This window comes from Euprymna scolopes, chromosome 9, assembly GCF_053919585.1.
Source record: "Euprymna scolopes isolate OS-2025 chromosome 9, ASM5391958v1, whole genome shotgun sequence".
Lineage (NCBI taxonomy): Eukaryota > Metazoa > Mollusca > Cephalopoda > Sepiida > Sepiolidae > Euprymna > Euprymna scolopes.
In genome coordinates, this window is record NC_136490.1 from 26,543,226 (window position 1) to 26,563,984 (window position 20,759).

At 31.8% G+C, this 20,759-nt stretch overlaps 1 protein-coding gene across 15 annotated transcripts in view; it reads right to left on the reverse strand.

Annotated features, from left to right (window-relative positions):
* The window catches only part of LOC145284474 (uncharacterized), a 716,321-nt gene that overhangs the window by 16,089 nt on the left and 679,473 nt on the right, over nucleotides 1-20,759 (reverse strand). For 8 of the 15 annotated variants that reach the window (XM_080133324.1, XM_080133322.1, XM_080133323.1 and 5 more), the window contains 2 exons: nucleotides 20,693-20,759; nucleotides 14,652-14,723 (listed from right to left, as the gene is read on the reverse strand). In XM_080133324.1, coding sequence (XP_079989450.1) covers nucleotides 14,652-14,723; nucleotides 20,693-20,759 — 139 coding nt within the window. The remainder of the gene's footprint in view (nucleotides 1-14,651; nucleotides 14,724-20,692) is intronic. The other 7 variants (XM_080133329.1, XM_080133331.1, XM_080133330.1 and 4 more) reach the window with 1 other exon arrangement.

Consider the following 20,759-nt stretch of genomic DNA (forward strand, 5'->3'; position numbering starts at 1 on the left):
CAAGTATTGTGTAATTATTTACAAAACGTTTATTTTCAAAATCTGTCCGAGATTTCAAAAACTTTAAAAATTTAATTGAAGTTTAAAAACATTTTGAAAATGTAGTTTTGTAACTTTCAGTTTCACTCAGTTTTCGTTTTTACATAAAATCTGACATCAGATGGCCATCTTGTTTATTCAACATGATCTTTAACTTGTGCCCCCCCCAACTTTTTGCATTGATCCTCCTTCAATTCTGTTTCAACTTCCCGCAATGGTAAATAAATACACACACCAATATGAGATCTGATAGCATTTTGGTCACAGAATCAAAGTTAGAACCATTTTAACATTGACATATCAAAAACATAAGAATCTGTGTAAAAAGTTAACTCAACAAGTTCAGTATAACACTAAAATGATCGTCTGGATTTGAGAGATTTTGTTACAGGAATTTAAAACTACTAAATACAAAATAACATGGAAAGGTCATAATGTAATGACCTCTGTCTTGGTAACTAACAAGTTGTAATAATTGGGGAGTTTTAATTTGGTGTAATATATATATATATATATATATATATATATATATATATATATATATATATATATTTGTGGTATTTATGGTCAGCAATGAGAGTAGGAAGTTGTGACAAAACCTGTATATTTATATTTTACCATTCTTAGTGCTTTTCTTTTTTTTTCTTTGTTACTATACAGACCAGACCATTGGATTTTGACTCTTTAATTACCAGACTCTGAACTAGGTTGTTTAAAAAGAATCTTTTTTTTTTTTTTTTTTTTTTTTTGCAACCCCAAATTTTGCCTTTTCACTTTTGATTATCACCCTTCAACTAATTTTTTTTTTATCCACACACAAAAATTAAATTCAAGATCAGAATTGAGTTGAGTCATAGCAGCAGACCTTGCACACCCAAAAGATTCAATAGTCTTAAAAATCACATTATATATAAAGTAAATGTAGAAATTTTAAGAGTTACACATATACAATTGTATTTCAATCCTCCGATTTCTTTAGAACAAACTTTCGGGAAAACATTTTATTTTCTCTCCCTATATATATATATATATATATATATATATATATTAGTTTGAACAAAATTGAAGTGGATCAGTATTACAGGTGGTTGAATTGATATGAAATGACCCAACCCGAGGTGTCTAACAATGTAAAAAAAAAAAAAAAAAAAAAAAAAAAAAAAAAAAGACTCCCCCCAACATATTCACAACAAAAACTATGTTAGTTTAATTAAACTATGACACACAATAAACAAGTCACTACTATCTACATACATAAAAACTATAAAGTTATGAAATGGGGCTAAGTTTTGTGTGAAATGCAAGAATTATCACAAAAACATCAAATCATCCAAGAATAACAATGCTGAACTGTAATACAGAGTCATCCATCAAACAACAGATGGACTCAGTGCTGATGACTAAACAATAGAGAAAAGAAAATGGCCATTGAGATGTCTAAGAATAGGATGACAAAAACATTTTTATTTGTTGACAAGGAGTAGTGTAGAAGTCAGTTATTTCCAGGGGAGATAACTGACACCAGAATAATGCAATTGGCCCTCTGTAGGATCACTATGTGGTCAAAACTAAAAAGACGAATCCTCTTATTTGTATAACCTTCAAACTGGAGTGATGTTCTGTCTGACAATTTTTTAGCATAATTCAAATCTAATTTTGTTGATAAATGTTGATAAAATTACATTTGAAGAATTTATAAGATGACCCCCTGCCCTGTTCCAGGGCCATTCATTTAAAAATAAAATTCACAATCATTTCTTTAATTTAATCATATTTGGTAGAAATAAACTTCAGTATATACTTAGTTTGTTCAAAAAGTTTTCAGTCACGAATGTTCAATAATCTTTGGTTTAGTCTTTCAAGAATATGTGGGACACTTTAGATATTGTGATCTTGAACAGGTGTTACACTTACTGGATCTTAAGCCCCCTCTCCCTCTGAGTTTTATCTCTGGAGTTATTTCAAAGATAATACCTATCAAAACAATCCCCAGACTATTCTTGAATTGTGAAAGAATATCACAGCTTATGTCAAGGCAGTGTTGAGAGAAAAGTATCAGAGTTAGTGACATACCACCTATAAAATCGTTAATACAATTCAAAATTACTAAAATCCATTAAAATAAACTTCAGTTCACATTTCACTTGTCCAAAGTTCCAATTGTAAATGCCCAACAGTCTTTACTGTATCAACATGCAGTCATAAGCACATCTAAATACAACATACGTAATTGTCAATAACTGACGCTTCTCTTTACACCATCCTTATTTGGGTTTTGATGCTCCTTTTCAATTCAGAAATTGTCTGAATAGTGATATACACTATCTGAGTTAACTCTACATGTAAAAATCTGGGAGTTAAGATTCGATGAATGTAAATCCCATTCTGGATAATTCCCCTCTTCCTACTCATGAGACTATCACAAAAGTGCCCCTGCATATGAATGAATAGCAATAAAACAAAGGCTGCTAGGCGTGAATTACTAAAACTTGGTGGACAAGTCAGATATAGATTAAAGTTTATGTATCAAATATAGTTGGATTGTAGAAAATAATTGTGAATTTTATTTAAAATTTAATGTGTAGTATTTAGGGAAGGGGAGTTCACCTAATGCAAGTAAGAATACAAGCATTTATTTAAATATTTTCTTTTATTTACGGAAGATCCCAATAACTTAAATTCTCTATAACTCAATCTAATCAACTGAAGAAATCAGCAGTCCTTGCATTCCATGAACGCCGTTTCTGACAAGGTGAAAAAAATTGCTGTTTTCTGGGTCGGAATTGTAGGTCAGAATCTTGTACTTCTCTTGAGATGGTTTTTGACCTTGAAGTATTATTTTTATAGCTCCTTACATCAAGTGGCTTCATGCCTTGTTTGGAACAATTTCCATAAAAAATTTTTTTTATTTATTTATATGCATATTCACTGCCTGCTTGGTATTCTCATGCTTGGCTCATCTTAAGGAGAGATGGGAAAATGAAAAATTTGAATCATCCGTAGCCAGAAAATGGTTCTAGGCATATTACCTAAAGTAGAAATATCAAATTAATTCTCTATAGTCAAGTTTAATCAAACGAAACAAACAGTGCCAATAAAATAAATAAAAATAAAATCTTCAAAATTAAAAATTTGCTAATCATAAGTGTTAAATGGAATAGATTCTGGCTTAGAAAACAGCAGTTCTTCCCTTTGTCAGAAATTTATAATCTGGAATGCAAGGAATAAGAGAGTTACGTGGTTGCAGGAAGTAAAACGAAGATTCACTTTCTACATTTCTTATCATTGAACGGCCATTAAACAAAGACACACACAAACGGAAGTCTATTTGTTTCAAATGTGGTTAGATTACACAAACGATTATAAATTTTGATGCTTCTTCGTTATAATAGCAAAATCAAAATTGAAAAAAAATTTCATTTAACAAAGAAAAAAAAAAAGAAAAAGTTATCTGCTTTTTATGTCAATTTGAACTAAAAGCAATGATATCTACTTAATCGTTATGTCACAATTAGTTAAATATTAATATATTATTACATAGAATATGTACGCTTCATGAATTAGCGACATCCACCATTAATTGTTATAAGATGGACAGCAGTTACTTCCCCTGACTTCATGCTGTGTATTTAGTGAAATTTATCTTGAAAACTATTTTTATTAATTTTCTATCTTATTGTTTTTCATAATTTTTGGATGCGTTACTAAATTTGACATGACAAATAGATACCATTGGTTTTACTTGAAATTTAAGATTTCTATTTTCGCTATTATAACGAAAAAGCAACTAAATTTTATCAAAAATTTTGAAGGTAGCATATTATTAGAGGAGGAGAACACCCTGTAAATTTACATTTCCTGCATTGACACATTCTGTGTCTGCTCAATATTTGCAATGGAACAGATGTATTCCTTCTGTTTTTCTATGTTATTTTGTTATTCACACATCCATGTATTTTCATGTCTTTAACATGACTTTCAGGTCTTGTTGATATGACTAATGTAATGCTGGCAACTATTTTATAAATGTTCCTTTTTTTTTTCACGATCATGTGTTGCATTTCTGAAACAATAAAACACACGGACATTGTTGCAACATGTTTAATAAAATATTCCCAACACGTTTGCAGCTGTTTATAAATTGCATATTAAATATTCATAAAATTGCATATTAAATATTCATAAAACTGCATATAAAAGTATGAAACTTTTTTGTGATCATCCTCGGCATTTATATGAAACTGAATTGGAAATTTAATTCTTTAGTAAAAAAAATAAAAGGACAACTTTTAATTTTATGTTGCTGTTTATAAAGGCCAAGAGCCACTCGAAGATTAAGGTTAATGAAATGAGAATGAATGTCGGCTAAAAGAGGAGAACCATGATGGGAAAAATCATAAACTGAAAACAAGCAATTAATTTTTAAAAAGTAGTTCTGTTGCGTCCCTTCTTGTCAACCAAATAAATAATATTAATATTTTATCATCCTAGTGTCGTAAAATCTAATGAACATACGTGAATATTTTTTTTATCGATATGCAACATTTTACTATATGGAGGCACACACTCAGACACCAATTATGAGACATCTTTTCATTAAAAAAAAAATTCTGTTAAAATTGTGGGATGTTTTATAACCAAAATCGTGGACCAGCAAACTTATTTTTGAATGAACCAGATTATAGATATTTAAATAAAGACATCATTTTGTTAATAACTTTATATATAAATCGCACAACCCCTAGTGAGATAAAAGAGAACTAATTGCGATTACTTGCCCCTTATATTTAACAAAATGATGTCTCTTAAATATTCAATCAAAGGAAAACTTGAATTTGTTATTTAAAATAATATTAAGTAAAGATTGAAGAATACTGGATTGTTTACTGTTTGGTTAACATTATTTCATCATGAGCATTTATTAAAATTAGAAATTTTTTTATTTAACATGTTTACCAGGAAGTTTTACATCAAGAAGTATTGAAGTTTCACAAGCCAAAAGTAAAATTAAATTCATCAAGTAGAAAGTATCTATCAGAACGTTTAGAAATTATTTATATCTTTAAAAATTGTAAAGATTTGTTACAGTTTAAAATTGCAGTCACTTTTTTTGTTATATGTAATATTTATCATATATAAAGCTGGCAGGTTTTTACCTACTCCCATAGTTTGGGAATGGTTCTGCTACTGAAAAAACATGTGTTCCCTTATGTAAATCCCTGTTATTTGATATATAAAAGGCAGGCTTTCAATATCAGCCAGATAATTGCTTTGGGTGCAATTAAAAGGCATATTGTTGGCTATGAGTGGGTAAAAATGGGTTTCAATGGAAAATGTTGACAAACTCAAATGATTGCAATGTCCTTTTGTGTGAGAAACATCCAATGAATTCACAATGATTATTTTATTTTGACCTCCAAAAGGAAAGAAAAGATTTAATGATTAAGGAAAACAAAACAAAAAATAACACTGAGACAAAACCTATCCATAGCTTAGCAAAAATGTCAAATTCAATCAATTTTACAAAACAATTCAAATAGTATAAAAAATAAAAAATAAATAAAAATTATATCTAGTATGTAAAATAATTTTCAAATTAAAATAAAAAGAATAACAAAACCTAATGCTGACTCTGGGTGATAAATTTCCCAACAATTCTGGTTTGGTTATGTGAGGTGATGGTGTAATTTGTCACTTTACGAATCGTGACATTCAGATAGATAACATGATATCTACTACTTTGGGTTAATGCATCGTCACCATCGCCACTAACACCACCACCAGAAACGCGTTTTTGTCATCAAATCAGGAAGAAGGGGTGTAAAAATGTTGGAAAGGGAAGTAGGAAGGAGAGGGGAAGGGCAGAAGTTTTAAATTATTTTGAGGAAATTGCTGATGTTACTCCACATTCAGAAAATTAGTCAACATGCCAGAAATTTATTCAGTCAAAAGGAAAAAAAAAAACCCAACCCTTGTATACACACAAGGTTCAATACAAACTAGCAAACCATTTATATATTCATTTAATAAAAAAACATTTAATTCCCTACCTCTGCGTGCGTATATTTTATATATATATATATATATATATATATATATATATATATATATTTCTGGCTTAAATGCAATCCCACCATTTCTCCTATAACTCCCTAGTTATTCCTCAATCCTCCCTTTACTGTATATCCCTTTACGCAAGATATCCTAATATTTCATCCCTAACGTGCCTATTGCTAGACACTACATTTGTTGTTTGCCTAACATTATCACCTCTTCTGATGAGAAGTATCAGGCTTTGAAATACCCTGGCATAAAGAGCTTTGATAACTCATATTCCCATTGATGTATCTTCCTTATTGAATTGATAAGTAAATCTATATGGATCAGTATGTATATTTTGTATTGCTGATATTTTTTCCTCATTTATATAGTCCCAGCAACGATCATACACAATCATTCTTTAGGTTGAATTTTTAAAGCGTATGTAAATGATTTTTATAAAATTATTCACCTAATTATATATATAAGTCAAGAAAGTTCTTGCAGAATTTTTCTATTTTGATTTCAAATGATGTATTTTCAAGTTTTCGTTATAATACTTTTACTTTACATATCATTTTAAAGAGCCTTTTTTGCTCTATCTAATCATTTGAATTATAATCGTTTTAAACCAATTTTTCAGAACGTTGAATACAAAATGAAAAAAAAAAGCAAATTTGCAGAATTTTCTTATTTCAATTCAAGCTAGGCTGAAGAGCTGCTGAAAATGCTCGCAAAATTAATAAAGCGTTTTTTTGTTTTTTTTACACAGTGATCGCCACTTATCAAGGCCCGGAAGCCACTCAGGGATAAGGGTTATTGAAAGTACATTACGTTAGTGTGGAGATTTGATGAAGTGTTTACTTAAGGGGGCGGTTCATTAGGAATTTGTTAACATTGAACTTGAAGACATCCAAGTTGTAGTCCGGTGGGAAGCAGGCAGACGGAAGAGAGTTCCACAGGCATGCAGTTCTAAGAAAGAAGCTTTGTTCATGGAATCCACGTTTTGATTTAGGCACAGATATAGAGTGGGGGAAATTTTTCACAGTGGATTCAGCTAGACGGGTGTTTTTCGTGAAAGATTGGTGAGGGGGGACCAGAGATTGGAGTTCAGACGAGCACCTGCCATGGAAATAACGATAAAACAAGGATAGGCTCGCAACGTCTCTTCTGTGGGAGAGAGAGGTTGCAGGGTAGAGAAAAGGGCATCCCCCACTAAGCCACGAAGTCTATTTTGTACTCTGTCAAGGCAGGATAGGCTGTTTTTAGCAGCTCCTGCCCAGATATGGCAACAGTATTCCATCCTTGGACGTACTTGGCTTTTATATAGATAGAGAATTGCATCAGGAACAACTGAACGCACAGCATAATGGTGGTTTAAGAAATTTTGTGGCAGCGACAAGAGTCTTGAAGATGATGAGCCTAATGGATGGTTATCAGATGTTGACAATGATCAATTAAAGAGCCTTAGTCGAAACCAATCCACGTACAACTGTTCCAGAACTTGCTTCTGAATTAGATGTAATGTATACAATGATTTACAACCACTTGAGAGATTGGAAAGACAAAAAAAACTTGATAAATGGGTGCCTCACGAATTGAATGACAACCAAAAGAAACGCTGTTATGAAGCGTCATCTGCCCTTCTTTTACGCAACAAGAACAACCCGTTTGTCGACCGGGTTCTGATTTGTGATGAAAAGTGGGTTCTTTACGACAACTGGTGATGCTCAGCTCAGTGGTTAGATGCTGATAAAGCTCCATGACACTTCCCGAAGCCAAAGTTGCATCAAAAAAAGGTCATGTTGACTGTTTTGTGGTCTACAACTGGTTTCATCCATTAGGTTTTTGAATGCAGGCGAACCCATTATGGCGGAAGAAGTACTGTCAAAAAAATGGATGAAATGCATCAAAAACTTTGACAACACTAAGAATTAGTTCACAGCTCAATTCTCCTCCACGACAATGCCCAACCGCATGTTGCTTAACCAATCTTGCAGAAGTTGAACGAATTGGGCTACAAAACTGCCTCATCTACTGACTACCACTTTTTTAAAGTATTTTGACAACTTTCTGCATGAAAAATGCTTCAAAAATTATAAGCGATATGAAAAACGCCTTCAACAACTTCATCGCCACCAGAACGCAAGATTTTTATGTTACCAGCATAAATACACTTGTTTTGTGTTGGCAAAAGTATGTTGATTCTGATGGTGCTTATTTCGATCAATAATTTTTGTTTGAGCCGATATAGTCATCTGAATTTAAAAATTAAAAACCACAAGAACTTTCTTGTTAACTTGATTACATACATACATGTGCGTGTAAGCCTGTTTACATAAACCTCAGAAAAAAAAATTTAAAAAATGAACTGTCAGTATTTGTATTCACTATTTACCTATACACATTAGTAAACTATACATGTAAGATCATATATAAATTATTATTTGTGATGATATAAAGAAAAAACCCACGTATTATTGACTTTATTATAGAGTGAAGGATTTTTTCCCAAACTTATTTAAGGTAACAGTAAGTTTTAGGTGCATATCTGACTGGCTATGTTTTCTTGCTTCCACTTTGGGGCCTAAAAAAGGGCATGTATACACACACAAATACACATTGTCTATAGAGCTGAGGACATATCCTGTCCTTGTGGGTTGAGCACTGTGGCAAGAAAATGAGTTGTTATCGTTAGCAATACTGCAAAGCTTTTCATAAACATGCATAGACCCCTCTTCGGCTGAAGGAAGCATTTATTTTTATTACTTGTGACTGCCATGAATTAGATGAACGCTTGAGCTTTCGAAAACAAAAACGATAATTTTTCAATCTACGTCTGAAAAACTTGCATGTTTAGCTACACTGAAAAGTTGTCATACAACAACAGGGTTTTGGAGCAATATATATATATATATATATATATATATATATATATATATATTAACCTGTCAAAGTGAAAATTGGATCAAATCATGACAGATGATTTGATCCATATAAAAGATTATATCATTTCACAGAGTTTTAATCTGCTTTCTTTGCTAATGAGTCTGCAGTTATTGAGATCAAAGCCACTCGAGGATAAGGGTTAATGTGATGCATAGATTGTCAGTTAAAAGATGAATAATATTATGAGAAGATTAAAAATGATTAATGGAATAAACAAAGTTTTATTGCTTGTGAGAACGAGTTATGGCAAGTATTTGTCAACTTTGGATTTGAAGATGACTGCATTGTTGTCATTAGGGAAGTAGTCCCGTGATAATGTGAATTATTGACACTTTACTGCAGTTTCCATTCAATTCTCAGAAGCATCTTAATAAATTCCCAAACGTTTTTATTATATTTGAATACAAATTTTAACAGACCAGAAAAAATCGATTCATGAAAAACCCCACAAAAGATAAAAGAAATGACTGTTACTTTTTATTTGCATATAATCTATAATCATGTTCACGACATGACTATATTTTCTTGCAGAGTCAAATCTTACAAAATCATAAAATTGATTAATTTAAAATATGAAATATTTATGTCATGTTGCAAAAGTCTTACAGATTTGTAGGCAGGGCATTTTAAATAATTATAATTTATTTTATGCATATTGTTATTACTTTAAAATATGATCATCATTAATTTATAACTTTTTTTCAGATTATTAAAGCATTATTCATATTTTTATGCAATATTTTCTCTCATTTTGACTTGAAAACAACCTTCTTTAGTCAACAGAAAGGAGAATTTGGACGGGAAATCTTGCTTCATCCTTCATATTCTCCTGACTTAGCTCCCTTATATTATCACTTATTTTAAGGATAATAAAACTATCTAGACGACCTTAGGTTAACATCATGGGAGGAGACTGAACAAAAATTAGATTCATATCTTAACCTAAATAATTTTACAAGCAAAGCATTCATAAGCTTGTGACAGATGGAATCAAGTTATAGACAGCAAAGATCATTATTGTTATGAATAAAGGTATTCAAAAACAGTTTTTCATTTTCAAGATTAAATGTTAAAGTTCTGCAAAAGTTTTTGCACCAGCCTAATATATGCTTAGGCCAGTGGCATGAAGAAGCTACCCCCCTCTCTCTCCCAGTGTTCAAATGTGGAAGAGGGCATAATCATATTCAAACAATTTCCCTTTGCTCATATTTTTTTCAGTACTAGGACATATACTCGAATCCCTGAGGCATAAAACCATGGAGTTGGCCTCAGGCATCATTAGAACATTATGAGACGAAAGTCATTGAAAGCTGGGATTGATTAAGGATTGATCAAAATGTTTCTACTCTAACCACTGCCATCATTTATTAACAGAAGATATCAAATTCATTAGATAAACTTAGAGAATTGTTGCTATCACCCTGTACCCCTGCATTAAAAAATAAATTAAAAGTAAATACTAACAAGCAATGCTGGGTGGGTATAATAGATAGTTTATATTAGATGATTAATGGAGGATGACCCGAGGAGTCAGCTAGAGACAGCTCCCTAATATAACAAGTAGTAAGGTTAGCTTAACTTTATCATGTTAGATTTGAAGATTGAAATGAAATTGAGTTGCTGCCAGAATTTCAGCTAAGGTCCAGAGAAATAAAGGAGTGCTAAGATTTTCCATTATATAAACAAACTTTGGAAGATTTGGAGATTGATTAAAAAAATAAAATCTAGTTTAAAGTTTTCTCAAAAGTATTAAAAGAACGTCTATAGAGTCGAGATACTGTGGAGTTGTATAGAACATGCAAATCTAAATGCACCTTGTTATTTTTGCTTTAATGTAAAACTAGAAATAATTAGATGTAGTGACAGACAAAAACTTTATAAAAAAAAAAAAAAAATCTTTTGATGATTAGAGAAATTGTTCAAATGAAACCGAAATAAATACGCACATGAAATTGTTCATAGACCCATCAATTTTGAATATTGTATCCATTTCTCAGTATGTAATTACCAGGTTTATTTCTGGGCATATAATTGCATGGACATATCTTAATAATGAATTAGTTTTTTTTTAATGATTGTTTTATAATAAATGATAAAAAAAAAATCTTATAAGGAAAAGGGAGGAGGTATTCCAAAATCATGACCCAAGAACATAACAGAAACACACAAGAAAACAAATTTTTTTTTTCTATTTTGCTTTGGAGATAAAAAACAAAAACAAGCATAATCCCAAACGATGTTACCATAAAAAATGTTGACCAAAAAATGATGAGAAGTACATCTGAGCTTTTATCATGAATTATCATCGCAAGAGTTGTTCAGTGTTGATCGAAATTTAAAAAAATTATCAATACATACTTATGTTCGAACTCTATAAAATATAGTTTTTGTAAATATTTTCTGCAACAAAGACAAACAATATGGGCGAAGAGAACATTTTTAATAACAAAATAGATATGCAATAAAACTAATCTGGTTTTCGATTTTTAAAGGAGGTGGTGTCTAATCAACACTGCTGGGGAGTCATGAGATAAAACATTGTTTTTTTTAATCGTACAGAAGTGGCATTCGCCCTAGGCAAGCTGAAGCAGTTTCCTCCAGGAGTAAGTTTCATAGGAGTATGAAATTCACAAGCAATCCCCAGCTGCATGTATATCCCTGTCAGGAGAGATGATTACATTAGGTATTTGTAACTCTTGCAGGTATGTGTCAATGTTCTACGTACAGCGCCTGGTACTGACCAGATTTAACATTGCTTAACTTTAGTGATCTAATGAGAACCGGCATGCCAACATGATTATGCTATATAATCACATTGTAATATCTGGAGATTAATTAATTTACAAGAAAGAGACTTTTCTAACACATAAACATTATATGAGAGTTGTTCCAAAGATAATGTCTATTTTTTTTTTAATTCCAGACGAATGGATCAGAGCAATTTCAAACTGCATTGTTATGATAATTGTGCCCATGCATTCATGACCTAAAAGTTTCATCTCTCTATTGCAGATATTGACGGTGTGAGACCAAGAAAGCAACCCCTGTCAAAGATGTACATCAAAACCAGAAATGCATTATTGAAATCCTGGTAAAAAGTGCACTGTAAATGATGATGGCTATGTACAAAAATAAATTCTGGAGCACAAAAGATTGCTTGTTTTAATGGTATCACTCTGATCTTTGTAGCTCGTCAACTTTTTGAATTAAAAATAGTAGGCGTTACTTTTGGAACAACCTTTGCGTGTGTGTGTGTATGATAAGAATAATGGAAATAGTATTCCAATGAGAGAGAGAGATAAAAAAGGAAGAAACCAATTTAATTTCGTCTTTATTGTAAGACTTCTTCTGAAGTCTTACAATAAGGACGAAACATTGATGGACATATAACTTGGTTTGTTTCTTTTATATATATATATATATATATATATATATATATATACACACACACACATATGCTGGTATATAATAATTATATATATATATATATATATATACATATATATATACATATACACACACACATATAAGGGGTGTGAGTTCCGTCAAAGAAGTGTTGATTTAACTTGAATAAAATATACATCAGGTGCACTTGAAAGCCAAATTACAACGCAATATTACGAAAATAAACAAATATTTTACTTATTTGAAATTTATAATTTAAATATATTTTGGGGTCACACTCCATCCTCAGTATTTTATACATTTTTTTCTTTTTTGCCATGTAAAGTTTCTCCAGCTTAAAAACAAGGCAAGAGAAAAAAAAGATGTACAAAATACTGATGATGGAGTTTGACTCCAAAATATTTAAATTATAAATTTCAAGCAAGTAAAATATTTGTTTATTTCATAATTTTATGTTGTAATTTGGATTTCAAACGCACCTGATGAGTATTTTTATATATATATATATATATATATATATATATATATATATATATATAGAATGCGTACAAACACACACATATATATATATATATGTTTTTTATATAATAAGTCTATGGAATTTAAACTTTATATTCTCAAATTGTGCTCAACGTCGGATTAGGTATTGATTGTTTAGGATTCTCAAGATGAAATTATTTTTGTGAGAAAAAAATATTTCCAAAGAAATAAAGTTATGGAAAAAAGAAAAAACTTACAGATATTATTCAGAAAGGGTTTAAGGTAGATATTTTGAATTCCCTATAAAGAGCTCTATAAAGGTTTAAGAGATCATTTTTGGATATTTCTTATTTACAGTGAAAGGAGTTTTAGGATTATTCGCAAGAAAATTACATTTCTTTTTAAATCAAGAGGGGGGTTGTAGGTGGATGATCTTCCTTTGTCAAATAATTTCATGCTTATCTCCCTTGTAGTCCTCTTCAAAATTACAGGACTCCATATTAGATTTTTCAAATATGACCAGCTTTTATTTCCTGTTTTGTGTATACCAATCAACATAGAATGTTGTAACATTGCAATGCATTTATATTCAAAGAATATAATGAGACAATAAATAATGTGATAAACTCATTTTCTATCCATTTTTTTAATCTTCAATCGTGTTGAAGTTTGCTAACATTTCAAGATTAATGTGTTATGTGTTGATCAGATATTAGATGGATTGATTGATTTTACAGCATATCAACCTATGTGGTCATTTCATGCCAGAGTCCTTCAATTTTTATATGTATTAATAGTTATAAGTTTTATATGTATGTATCTGGTGTTCAGTGTTTATATAGTTAGATAAGGTATTGTTTTTTTTTTCATTTTTTTTTTTTTAAATCTTGTTGAGTAACTCTGTTATCTTCAGATACTTGAGAAGGGTAGTTGGGTCTACATGAGTGAATATATTCTTTACAGTTTTTTTTATTATATAGATTCAGTTGGTTTGTTTTCAAGTCTTTACATCTTGTTAGTATATGACTGACTGTGTATGGTTCCTGGCAGGGTATGCAGAATGGGGCTTCTTTTTTGAGTAGGTAGGAGTGTGTTATAGAGGTATGACCTATTCGGAGTCTTGTTGTTATAACTTCCCCCTTTCTTGACCAGATATTAGTAATATGCTGCTGCAGTGATAAATTTATATTCTCAAAAAACTGTTTATATTTTTTTTTGTGTAATTCTAATTATTTGTACTAATATTAGTTATATCTTATGCACTTTTCTTGTCTGTATTATTTATAAACAGTTGTTGGGAATAAAATCCATTTCACAGTAGATAATAAACTGTCACACATTAGGAAATAGCCTCATTTTTTCAAATGTTTCAAGGAGTGCCCATGAGGTGTGGGGATTTGTATTTGAATGACGAGATGTTTGACGTTAACTGTTTTGCTCTCAATTTCTCTACTTTTTCCACATTCCAGAATTTACACGACAACACCAAACAAAAAAAGGAGATCAATAATCTGAACAACTCTTGGAGAAAATATTCAAGGACTTGGTGGAAAGGTGGAGGGAGGATCTGGAGGTATTTTAGCCACGCACACACGTTATGATGGTGATGATAGTGGTGATGATGATACCAAAAACCCAAGCCAGCAAGACCGAGGAAGAGGACATGGTGACAGTGAGGGTGGGGGGGGGGGGCAGTTATCTAGAAGAAGCTAAACAGTGCATTGTTAGGAAGTGCTTACCTTCTTCCTCCATTACCATCAGGTAACCACCACGGGAGGTTTTACGATGTGAATTAGTCGTGCCATGTCTTCCTGATGAAAATAGTGGACATTTATACTGCAGAAATTGCAGACAGTGAAAGCTGAGCTGTACAGAGGGAATGCGAGTACAGAATCACTAACGAACAATGGATATTCAAATTGATCTGGGAGGAGGGGAGTTCCTTATCTCTCATTATGAAATGTCAACAAATTAAACCAAGTTCAAAATTTAAAAACAAAAAGATGTAACACGATTTCTTTTAAATTATTTGATTTATGTCAGCGAGTTGAAAGTTTGGTTGATCTTAAACTCCACTCAAAACAAAGTTCTCGATAAGATTATTTTTTGTTACAAAGTTTGTTACATGAGATATTGTTTACTTATCAAAATGTAATGGCGGACTTCTCTCTTTCAAACGGTGATCACTCTTTAGTCCCAACGGAAATAAATTGTTCTTTTAGGTTGTACCTAACATTTTCTCTCTCATGCACACAAGCACACACTATTTTCCCAGAGTATGATACAATTCCTGATTCTTATTAAATCTCTAAATATATATTGGTACAATTTTTTTTTTTTTTTAATTACCTTAAAATCCCATGCATGTATTTTCACAAATACAAAAAATACATGTTTGTGTGTGTGTGTGGGGGGGGGGAAGATGATTCATAGATTTTAGTTTTATTGGTAGTCTAAAATCAATAAATATTTATCATTAGTACCTATTATGGAGAATTTTGTTTAAAAAAAAAAAAAAAAAAAAAAAAAAAAAATTTAAAAATCGTTATTGGCATCATAATATAGGTACACACTTTTTTGATTCCAATACAGATTCCAAGACCCCAATGTTTTCAATTCCTGATTCTGATGAATCATCCAAACTCTAATACATACATATATTTTGTTAAAGAGTGTCATTCCAAATAATAAAAATTTCAATTATGATAAAATCTATAAGTTCACATGCTTTTATTTGTCAAATGTGAAAACATTCATTTTTAGCTGAAAAACACTAATATACACGTGTGTGAGATATATATATATATATATATGCACACACACACACACACACAATAAAAGATGAACTGATTCATCCATCCATCAATTCCGAATATTTTTATCGATTTGTCTTCAAAATTTTAGCTTTTTGATTTCAAAGAGAAATCAAATTAAATTTTCATGGATGAATCTCTGATACTCGATGGACCAAAGATTAGATTTTTATCTGATCTAGACGTCAAACGTAGAAAAAGGTGTGATATGGTGTAGAGGAGCTAATATGAATAACAATTGCTTACATCAAAGTGTCACCATGTGCTATATATCTGCAGCTAAAAATGAACAGTTTCTATCCCAAACCAGCAACTATAAACAGACATCCAGGACAATGAAATGAGCAGTGTCCAATTATGTAAATGATTTGTTTTCGCTGACCAATCAATGAGATCATGAGCTTGATATAACCAATCATATATTACTTATTTGGTCAGTTAATTCAATGACTAGTCTGCTGCTCAGTTCTAATTGATTTCCATTGTGTTCATTTAAAGCTTATAGCATATGGTCCTATCATCCATCAAAGTTTATGTCAGTTAAAGGCTGATCGACCTTTGACTTTCTGTAGGTCCTATTTGCTGTCATGTGGGAGTCAGCCTAAAATCAATTTATTTACTACATACTGGCTAAAATTATAGACTGGACCATTATTATTGGAATACTCTAAGACTAAATGAGTTATACCAACGATTTTATTGACTTGCAGTTTCACAGTGAAACCAAATCAATGCAAAATGTATTAATAAAAGCAGATAAATATGTAATGCTTGAGAGTAGGCGGTGTTTATACCAGTTGGAGTACATCCTTGGTAATCAGTCCCCTATTGATTGTTGCTGTGAGGCTGATATATCATTTTGTTCAGTCCTAGGAGTTCCACCCTCCCAGGCTTTCCCTATTCATTGAAAAGGACTGGAGTGCATTACTATCTTTATTTTATGGACAAAACTTATGGACAGAAATTCCAGCTATGCAGTTTCGAAGTGAAACATGCATGACAATACTTCCTGCATATCTAAACTTACCCGTAACTTATTCAATTTCCGTTGTAAGCTCACTTCCCATTGGGAATACCAGTGTTCGCTGAAGACTTGTAGCCTTTTCGTCCATTTGTTTGTTGGAGTTTAAGTCATTTAAAGGCTATTCGACCTTCTGTAGGTCTCATTTGCTGTCAGATGGAAGTTAGGCTACAAATAACATCTCAATTCACTTTTAATTACTACGTACAGTCTGGAATTATTGATCAAATCATTATTGAATTTTACGCCAATGAAGTTAAGGATTTTATGTGTTAATGTGTTAACGCTTTTATGGACAAGACATTCTATGGAATCTCAGCCATACAGTTTCAAAGTGAAACAGGTATTTATGCATATCTAAAGTTACCAGCGTTTTTTTTTTTCATTCAGAAGATTTAATGGATAACCAGAGGTCAAGTCATGATCTGAATGCAAGAAAAAAAATCTATGGCCATTCATGGAGATTGAAATTCTATGAAGACGGTAAATATAACAAAATCATTCTATGGGAAGCAATTAAAACCACGTCAAAAACTGAACAATACTAAACTATTTAACAAGTAATCTTTAAATAATAAGTTACTGCTGCTTATTAAGATGTAAATGTTTCAAAGACATATGTCAATGTTATTTGTTTTATCACAGGTGTTTTATTTCTCTTCCACCATGGAAAGATATGATACAAGGTCAGAAGATAAAGATTGAAAAGCCAGTGTTCAACAGGTCAAGTACTCTGGCCTTAAAAAATTGCCTGAGCAGCTCCGGTCTTCTCAGGAGCGTCTCAGGCAATTAGTAATAAAATAACCTCTTCTCAAAGCATAAGGTATAACCTAGAATGGTGGACCTTCTAGAACTCTTTAGAACCATACTGTAGTCAGACAGACTTTTTGCATTCAGGAAAAGAAAGAGATAATCACAAACCGCTGTAATCAGATTGTTATTAAAAACAAAAAAATTCTATGGTCGGTTATGGAGATACAAATTCTATAAATATGGTAAAAATACATGTCAAAAAAAAAAAAGGGGGGGTAGTTGTAAGAAACAGCATAGTAAAAAAAAAAAAAAATGGATCAAAATATTGCAATATTTTGATCCATTTTTTTTTTTTTTTTACTATGCTGTTTCTTTTTTTTTTTTTTAACTATGCTGTTTTGTTTAGATAGCATCAATGACACAACTGAAACCTATTATATAAATTGTGTTGTTTACAAAAGAATTTTTATGCTTAAATAATGAGCCTTTAATTTTAATGATCTCAGGTGGTGGTGTTGCTACACAATCCGCCTATTTATGAACTGAAGTAAAACATCTGGTTCATTTATTTTTGTTAATATTGTGAAAAATCAAATGTTTTAGTAAAACACACCGACCAACCAAAGTGGTACTCACCTTAGTCGGGTTGGACCAGCTTCCTCCAAAGGAGGAAGTTTCATGGGAATATGAAATTCACAAGTGGTCCTCAGTCATATACATATATATATATATATATTTAAATTTGATTATTTAAAAGAACGGCTCAACAAGAATTTGTTAAAATTGGACTTGAAAACGACCATGCTGTAGTTAGTTAGGAGGCAGCCCTGTGATATCACATTCCTAAGATGAGCAGATTTTTGGAAAGTAAATATGCGGTTGTATTATACAGGGTGGAATGATAAAATTGTCATTAAAAAATGAAAATATCGGAAAAAGGTTATATTGCCCGTATTCGTTATGGAACGAAGTTCTCCGAAAAAAAAAAATTCACTTAATTTCATCAAGTAGTTTTTTTTTTTACAGCAAAAAAAAAAAAAAAAAAAAAAAAATTTGTTATGATACTGAGCAAAAGGTTTGATTTTTAGGAAGAAAAGCTAGCATTAAAGATGGGGAGGGAGTGTCTGTGCTTTAAATTGAGTTATCTCCCCATGGCGTGTTCAAAAAATTCAAAGATGGCCGACTTCAACGCGCTCTAATAAAAGCGTGTTTTTCTGCTGTAAAAAAACTCGATCAAATAAAGTGAAATTTTTTTTCGGAGATCTTCAGTCCAAGAATGGATACATACAATATAACCTTTTTTTCCGATATTTTCATTTTTTAATGCCTTGATTAAACTATACAAGTACCCCTTGCTCAAAAGGTAAATCAAACTTAGGATTACAATTAAGAGAAAAAAAAATGAAATGGAGATTATAGCAAGAGAAAAGGGTGAGGGAAGAATAATTTAATAAGGACCTATTTCAGCATTCCATTATGTATGCCAGCAGAATTCACCTTAGGTTGGATGAATCAGCTCCCTCCAAAGGAGGAAGTGTCAAGGGAATATTAAATTCACAAGCGATCTCCATTCGCACGTATACCTGGTCAAGGGACATAACGTTGGATTTTTTTTTTTTTTTTTTAGTTCTTGCATGCCATGGTTCTTCTACACACAGCACCTGATATTCCAAAATGGTCACCTATCTGGTACTAACCAGCTCAACGTTGCTTACCATTGATAATCTAATGAGAACTGGGGTGTCAACATGATTATGCCGTATATCATTCCATTACAGCTTCATAGTAAATCCATTTGTGTAATGTTATATGCATAAATTTAAATGAAAGTTCAGTGTCCAAAAAAAAAAAAAAAAAAAAATTAGAATAGTCAGAATAATCCAAATACAAATTACCAATCCTTATCTTGAAAATTCTAAAACATAATGTCCATTCTTATGTTTTTTTGTTTTAACCGATTCTTTACAGCAGCAAAGGAAAATTAGATCATGTAAAATTAAGTTGGAAGAAAGAATCCCCCTCTTCCCCACAGAATGAATTTTTTTTTTTATCTTAAGATTTCTACAAGATTCAGCGGCAGCCGTAAACACATTAAGCATTTTTCCACTGTGTCGATTGAAACAATGGAGAAATCCGAAATTAGAAGCAGAGAACCAAGACAATTCCAGAAATAGACTGTACTATCTACTTTAACAGACAAGCAGCAGCATTTTTTTTAATTTGAAAAAGCTAAAACAAGTCTTGAGATTAGAATTACTAAAGAGCAACAAAATAAAAAAAAAAGTTAATTTCGTGAGGGGGGGGGCTAATAACATTTTGGCACTAAGAAAAATGCAAAATACTAACAAAAGAAAAGAAAGCCATTTTTTGCCTTGCAAATTAGTTAATCAAGTGTATATGTTTAAGGAAAGGTGAAGAGCGAGAGAGAGTATGGTAGAAAATTAAATGGGTTAAGAGAGAGGACCGGGTGAACTGGAGGTGATAGACAACAGAGAGACAAGATGATAGAATGAGCTGTTTGAGAAAGTGAGGCAAAGAGAAAGCGAGCGAGAGCGAGAATGGGAGAGAGAGAATGAGAGAATGGGAGAGAGAGAATGGGAGAATGGGAATGGGAGAATGGGAATGGGAGAATGGGAATGGGAGAATAGGAATGGGAGAATAGGAATGGGAGAATAGGAATGGGAGAATGGGAGAGAGGGAATGGGAGAATGGGAGAGACAGAATGGGAGAATGGGAGAGAGAGAATGGGAGAGAGAGAATGGGAGAGAGAGAATGGGAGAGAGAGAATGGGAGAGAGAGAATGGGAGAGAGAGAATGGGAGAGAGAGAATGGGAGAGAGAGAATAGGAGAATGGGAGAGAGAGAATAGGAGAATGGGAGAGAGAGAATAGGAGAATGGGAGAGAGAGAATAGGAGAGAATGAAAGAGAGAAAGCGAATATGGGAGGGAGAGTGAGAGAGAAAGCGAGATATAAACTAATTTCATCCAAAGGCGTCAGGTGTTAGGTTAAACAAAAATGATTGATGCTTTTGAAAAAGTCAATAATGCTTCAAAGAACAAAGTTAAAATAAAAGAAAAGTTGAAAGAAGAAAAAAAAAAAAATCAATGAATTAAATCATAAAAAATTTAATGTAATTTCTATGACATACAAAATAAGAAATTAAAAGACAAAGAACACAGTGTTTGTATCTTACCAGGAGTATGTGAGGGCGTGCTGTTAACACTGGCGGACTTTTGACTAGAGCTGGAGCTCCTCCTTGA